This window comes from Volvox carteri (genome assembly GCF_000143455.1).
Source record: "Volvox carteri f. nagariensis unplaced genomic scaffold VOLCAscaffold_15, whole genome shotgun sequence".
Taxonomy (NCBI): domain Eukaryota; kingdom Viridiplantae; phylum Chlorophyta; class Chlorophyceae; order Chlamydomonadales; family Volvocaceae; genus Volvox; species Volvox carteri.
In genome coordinates, this window is record NW_003307558.1 from 631,348 (window position 1) to 638,024 (window position 6,677).

At 54.6% G+C, this 6,677-nt stretch overlaps 2 protein-coding genes across 2 annotated transcripts in view; one reads left to right on the plus strand and one right to left on the minus strand.

Annotated features, from left to right (window-relative positions):
- VOLCADRAFT_104368 (uncharacterized protein) overlaps positions 1-4,018 on the plus strand; it is a gene marked incomplete at its 5' end in the record, with an annotated part of 12,181 nt that extends 8,163 nt beyond the window's left edge. Inside the window, 6 exons of the mRNA XM_002949566.1 lie at positions 377-453; positions 687-740; positions 1,596-1,644; positions 2,163-2,222; positions 2,746-2,895; positions 3,220-4,018. Coding sequence (XP_002949612.1) covers positions 377-453; positions 687-740; positions 1,596-1,644; positions 2,163-2,222; positions 2,746-2,895; positions 3,220-3,375 — 546 coding nt within the window. The 3' untranslated portion in view covers positions 3,376-4,018. The remainder of the gene's footprint in view (positions 1-376; positions 454-686; positions 741-1,595; positions 1,645-2,162; positions 2,223-2,745; positions 2,896-3,219) is intronic.
- A 2,365-nt stretch (positions 4,019-6,383) lies between these two features.
- Positions 6,384-6,677, minus strand: part of VOLCADRAFT_90025 (uncharacterized protein) — a gene marked incomplete at both ends in the record, with an annotated part of 4,513 nt that continues 4,219 nt past the window's right edge. The window contains one exon of the mRNA XM_002949676.1: positions 6,384-6,658. Coding sequence (XP_002949722.1) covers positions 6,384-6,658 — 275 coding nt within the window. The remainder of the gene's footprint in view (positions 6,659-6,677) is intronic.

The following is a 6,677-nucleotide window of genomic DNA, read 5'->3' on the forward strand; positions in this document are numbered from 1 at the left end:
GGAGGGAGGGAGGGAGAGAGGAGGGAGGGAGGGAGAGAGGAGGGAGGGAGGAAGGGAGAGAGGGAGGGAGGGAGCGGCACCGGAAGAGGTGGGGGAGGGGAAGCGAATGCGTCTATGTGTTGTTGACGCGTGTGAGTCTGTGCGTGTGTCTGTGTGTGTGCGTATGTTTGTTTGCGTGTCTGTATGTGTCTATGTGCATGTCTGTGCGTGTCTGTGTGTGCTTTGCTCCCATTGCAACGAACGAGCACAGCCGTTAGAGAGGGCGTATGCACATATGTATGTATGTACGTGCGTATGTATGTACGTGCGTATGTATGTATGTATGTCACAGTCTTCTCTTCCCCCCGTCTCTCTTCCTCCCCCCTCCTGCTCCCAGGCTCGTCGTGACGCGGGCGAGATCGAGGATGTTGCGGTGGAGGCGGAGATCATTGAGTGCCAGCCGCAACCCGATGGGTCAGTAGTGGGGTGTGTGTGGAGGGGGAGAGATTTGTGTGTGTGTTGGGAGGGGGGCGGGGAGGCGGGGCCGCGGTGAGGGTGAGCTGGCTCAGGGAGAGAGGAGGGAGGGCTAGTCGGCGGAAGGAAGGCTGGTCGTCGGAGGCTCCCACGCCACCCAGCCATCCAGTCTGTGTGGCAGTATGCGGTGTGCAAGGTCCAGTTTCCAACAACCTTATCATCTGTGAAACCAGAGGTGTGAGCACACCTGGGGTGCAGTGGCCTGTACAGGCAACACAGCCCCCCCGGTGAGTGAGCGAGCCACCTGCAGGCGGGAGGATATGTGTGTGTATGTATGTTTGTATTTAGTGTGGATGTATATACATATTCTGTTTACATATTCTGTTTACACGTATGTATGTTCACACAGTGATGCACATAACTCCCAGGGCAGTGCGTGCATCACATGTGAGTGTGTGTGTGTGTGTTGTACGTGAACGTTACAAGTATCTGACCGGGCCTGACACTGGCCAGGGGCTGCTGCCCAGCCCCAATGGAAAGACCGCCTAAGCTCTCTCCCGCGGACGGGAGAGGGGCGCTAGGGGGGCCTCTGCCCCCTCCTAAGCAGCCGAGAGCCGCAGGTCCGCTAGCTTCGCTCTCCTCCCCCCCCCCGGGGGTAGGGGTGGGGGCCGTCGCACGCGCGCACGCTCTCCCGAGTCAAGAGGCTCCGTCACGCGAGTTTGCGTTCACTGAGCCTCTGAAACACGCCACACGACTCCTCTCCCTCCCCGGCCTGATCCGGCTCTTGGGGTGAGGGTTCACTTCTAAGACAGAGGAAACCCGGAAACCCTGCACATACCCCACCCCTCTCTTCTAAGGCACGAGGTCCAATTAGAAAGCTCGGTTCAAACGATGTGTGTGTGTGTGAGAAAGAGTGTGTGTATATATGTGTGTGAAGGGGCGAAGGGGTGATTGGGAAACAAGTTCATCGCCAGTCGAACCCCCGGGCCCTAACCATATCCAAGTGAAAACCGTATTTGAACCTAACAACCGTAACTACCAATGCTTAACTTCCGATTTCCGTACCGTTGCAACCGTTTTTCAACCGCCGCTAGTCGTTACTACCTGGAGTTGGTTGGCAGGCGGCGTGTTCGCATCCGCAGCCACAGCGAACTGGACGGATATCGCGTTGCAAGGTGTGAGGTGTTGCAGGTGCGTGCGTGCGTGTATGTGTGTATGTGTGTATGTTTATGTGCCTGTGCGTGTGTGAAGGTTACAAGTATCTGACCGGGCATGACACTGGCCACAGGGGCTGCTACCCAGCCCCAACGGAAAGACCACCTAAAGTCCGTTCGGGGCGGTTTCTTCCCCCCTCCCTATCCGGGTTCCACCCCTCCACCGCGGTCTGTATGTCGCTCTGTCCGCTCTCATGACGTGTTTCCCTCCCCCCAGCACTCCCCTCCCGCTGGGGCATATCCACATACATGTACTGCTACTCAGTGATGCAGGCGCTTAGCGACACCGGTAGTTGGCAGTTGGCGGTTGGTTCTGTCCCGAGTATCCTATTCCATCCTCGTCTGATTTTGGTTTTCCTCCTCCTTCTGGGGTTGGTTCAATCTCCTGGGTCCGGTTTGAGCTGCGGTCGTGATCTGGCTTCCCTCGTTTTTAGTGGTTGGGTTGGTGCCCCCTGCCGCGGTGTGTGATTCCCATCTGTGACGCCATCGACTCAGGACACGGAGCCACGACCAGGGACTCCCGAGTACGAGGCGCTTCCGGAGCTTGTGGCGCAGGTACGTGTGCATGCGTGTATGTATTATTATTATGAACTGTGTATGTATGCGCGTACATATGTGCGTTTTTAGGAGCCATGCGTGTATTATGTGTACGGTGCGGTACAAACGCACACGCCGTGTAAACCCCGACGCCGACGCGAATAGGGTTATTGGGTCGGGGGGGAAATAGGGGTAGCCGGACAGGGAGGCATTCGAAGATGGGGTTGTATTTAATACGACTGATCTACAACACAACTGATGAATGTAATTGATCAAGATCAGGACGCTGCTGTACAGCACTGCAGCGCTGGGGTTTTGTTTTCCCCTCTGTCCCCCACCCCCCGGCCCCCGAAGGTGCAATCGCCGTCAACCCCTTGGGGCAGCTACCTGACCACAGCCCGCATCTGTCGGCTGTTGACTTTTGTGCTTCATGCATGTCATGTGTTTCTGCAGCTCCACTTCCAACCCCACTTCACCCCCCGTACATACACACACACGCACACACGCACACACGCACACACATACACGCTCCCCCCCCCAGCTGGACCGGCAAGTGGAGCGGCTTCTAGGGTTCCTGCGCTCGCACTCGGGCCCGGCGTACGGCCATCAGGGGCTCCGTATCCGTGCCGCACTAGACGGATTGGGAGAGCGACCTCCCCTGGAGCAGCCGGAGCGATACAGCTTCTGGGTGGTGGGTTTTTTGCCTTCGCCGGGGACTGGGGGATGCTTGGGGGGTTTGGGGGATTTTGCTGCTTTTGTGGGGGAGAGAGCTCTCGGAGTTTAAACACCTTGACACATACCCGGGGGGGTTGTGTGTGTTTAGAAGGCCAAGGCAAGGCAGCGCTGAACGCATGTTACTTAGTGAGTTGTCAGAGGGCAAGAGCAGTCTCTCTCCACTGGAAGGTGATGCCTCACTGGATAACGCTGCTTTGTTTTCATGACGATCGGCGGCTGTTGTGTGTTGTGTTTCGTCTTACGACACTGCCTCCCCCCCCCTCCGGTGTCTTCCCCTCAGGTCAACGTGGCGGGTTTGGTGGTTCCGGAGCTGCGCAAGGCAGAGATGCTGCGCGGTACGGATACGGCCGTACGGCTACGGCAGTTGAATCAGCAATTGGGGGGTTGGATGGGGAGTTTCCTGGCAGGTGGCGCGCCGGGTTGCCTGGTTATGTGAGGGCAGTGCGTGTGTGTGTGTGTGTGTTTTGGGGGAAGGGGAATTATTAACATTTTGAACTGTTCGGTCGTACATGTATGGGTTCGTACATGCATGAGGGTTTTGTTTAAGGTGAAGTTGGGAGGATTTCGTTGAGAGGAAACCGAACTGGGGGGTCCCCCGGGGGGGTTTTGTGTAGGGTGGTGGCGCGGTTGGGCATTAGGTGGTGATAGGCATCAAGGGCTTTACCCCTGTCCACTACATAATGCGACAAGAAGCAACACGGCCGCGCTTGAGGCGCGAAGAATGAATTTTCATCGGCGTTGTTTTGGCGGAATTCAATACATCCCAGAAACGTGTATTTTACATGTATGCTGGCTAAAAGCGCTGAGAGCGGGGCGCTGTGCCTTGTGAATAATAATCATTGGAGAATCGTGTGCGACCGTACGGGTGTTCGTACACTTGTACGGCGTACCCGGCGCGTATGTTGTGTACTGCCTTGATGAGAAAGGAGGTTTGAATGTGCGTGGGAAGGTGAACGTTTTGCTGGCTGCCGCATACTCCCTTTTTCAACAATAATAAGAAGCAAGAGACGATGTCCCTGGTTTCAAGTTGCATACGGCAGGTTTCGGGCCTTAACTAACTTTGCAACCGTCATTATAACAACCACATCCATCCTGCCATTCATTTGTATAATAATAGTATTTTACACTAATCTCAACAAAAGGCCTTTCGTCGCGAACCATAAAAATAGCTTGTGAGCACCTGCACTTGCACTGAAACCACCGAGCACCATATTTTTTGTTCGCATACACGTCCCTTAGGTAACAATCCAAAGCCGACGAAGGGAATCAACAAAGTTGAGGACTTTATAAACACTTAAGACAAACTCAAAAGGTTGCTGGTTGGGGATTGGTGTTGGACCAGTGACCGTGTCGAGGCGTGGGAGGGGACTGCGGGCGTAGACAAGCACATTTCCTTAAAGTCATGGCCGCAAGCCATTTTACAATTTTCGACACCTTACCGCAAACTGGTGTCAGTCTTTAACAGCAGTTTTAACAACAACACGCAAAATAACCATAAAATATATAGTGTTTCCTGATTTCCGATGTTTCGTGTTGTTATTGCTCGGTCCTGCCGTATTTCGCGTAACAGTAGCTAAGCCGGCAGCCGCCAGCCGGCAGCTTGTTAGCAAAACACACAACCCGGTTGCAAAACCCCCTCCCAACACCAACCCATTGTGAAAGTTGCACCAGTGGCAGATAGTAATGACAGTTACCTGTGTTGCACCGATAAATAGTACCCCCCCCCGACCTAAAGGGCCCCGACGTGCTGAAGAGCCACCCCGGGCGACCCACCCCGGGCCAGCAGCGACAAAACCAGGGACCGCTGCGTTGTCGCAATTCCAGGGGATTGGCCGGGGTGGGGAGGAGGGGGGCACGGCGAAGCACAGGCGGTTGACGAAAAAGGAAAAACACAGACGGATACTCCGAGATTAGACCAAAAAAGTAGGACAATGTGTAATATGATGCTGACCTGCGGGGGGTTGCGTGGGGGAAAAACCAGAGGCCACTGTCCCAGCAGCGGGACCTAAACACACCTCTTGGTAGGTAATAGTCAAAACAACGCCAGTTTGTTGAGAACCCGGGAGCCTTTGCGACCCAAGTAGAAGCTCTTGGAGTCCCCTGCCGTACATATGTCCGTCACATGCGTGCATGCATGCGCCCTGCTTCCACGCACCACGGCAGTTCCCCTTCGTAATAACTTACTACTCGCACATCTCTACACACATACTTCGCTTGGCGATGTCGAAGCATGTTGAACCGGCAGAAATAGCTGTACGACGGTCGAAGCCAAGAAATGTTCGCCCCCAGCCTGGATGATGATGATAAGAGAGAGTCGCAATGGAGAACTCGGCCCTCCTGGGTCGCGAAAGACCGGGATTTGTTTCCTTGCTTGTTGTCGCTTTAAAGATACTCCGTTCCGTCCGCTAATAAATAAATTAGGGTTTTGCTACCCGTACGGAAGTCTGTGCCGTATTTTGTGGAGGCAGCAGTGCAGTACGCACAGCAAACTTTAGCATGCATGCACAGCACTTACCTTGGGATGCAACGCAGGTACAGCTGTAACTGTAGTTCCCATATCGATCCCGAGCGCATGCACATTATGTCCTGTTCCATGACTTACACACCGCACCTTGCAAGTAAAAGCACGACATGATTATGATGACCACAACGGTTAGGTGGTTGAGCGGTTGAAGTGGTTGGTTCCTTTGACCAGTCACCTCACCAAGAGGGCTTCACATCGTCATAATATCCCTCTTTTACACTGCCGTACGCCGGTGCCTCACACCACAGTCACCCAAATACACACACAGAAAACGGGCTCTCTCTCCTCCCGTCCCGCTGTTTGCCCAAACATGGGCGCACCACCCCTTTTGATGGTCAATCCGGTTGACCCGGGGAAAAAACGACCAAGTTCCGAAACCCAAACACAAACACACATATGACGGCACTCTGCTCCCACTCCCCACTTCCGTCCCCCGGGTGATCCTCACATACACACACATACACACACATACACACACATACACACACATACACACACATACACACACATACACACACATACACACACATACACACACATACACACACATACACACACATACACACACATACACACACATACACACATACACACACATACACACACATACACACACATACACACACATACACACACATACACACACATACACACACATACACACACATACACACACATACACACACATACACACACATACACACACATACACACACATACACACACATACACACACATACACACATACACACACATACACACATACACACACATACACACACATACACACACATACACACACATACACACACATACACACACATACACACACATACACACACACATACACACACATACACACACCAAGAATCCCTCCCCCGCTCACGCGGGGCTAACCCCCGTCTTCCCCTTACTGCCCCTTACTCCCCTGATCTACAGCGCTTCGCTTCCCGCTCTTCAACCTCCCCCACTTCCTGCCGTACACCTCCAGACACCGCCGCGGAGGTAGCAGTGGCGGATGCGGCTCCGGCAGCTACAGCCGCCTCCGGAATGCCCGGCAGTAGCTCTCCATTGATGCGCGCCAGGAGCGGGGCCAGCTGCGCCTCCGCCGCGGCCGCGGCGGCCGCCGCCGCCTCCGCCGCCAGAGCGGACTTGCTCTTGGCCTTCTTAGCCGGGCCCCGCGCCTCCGCTGCTGCTGCTGCCGCGGCGGCGGC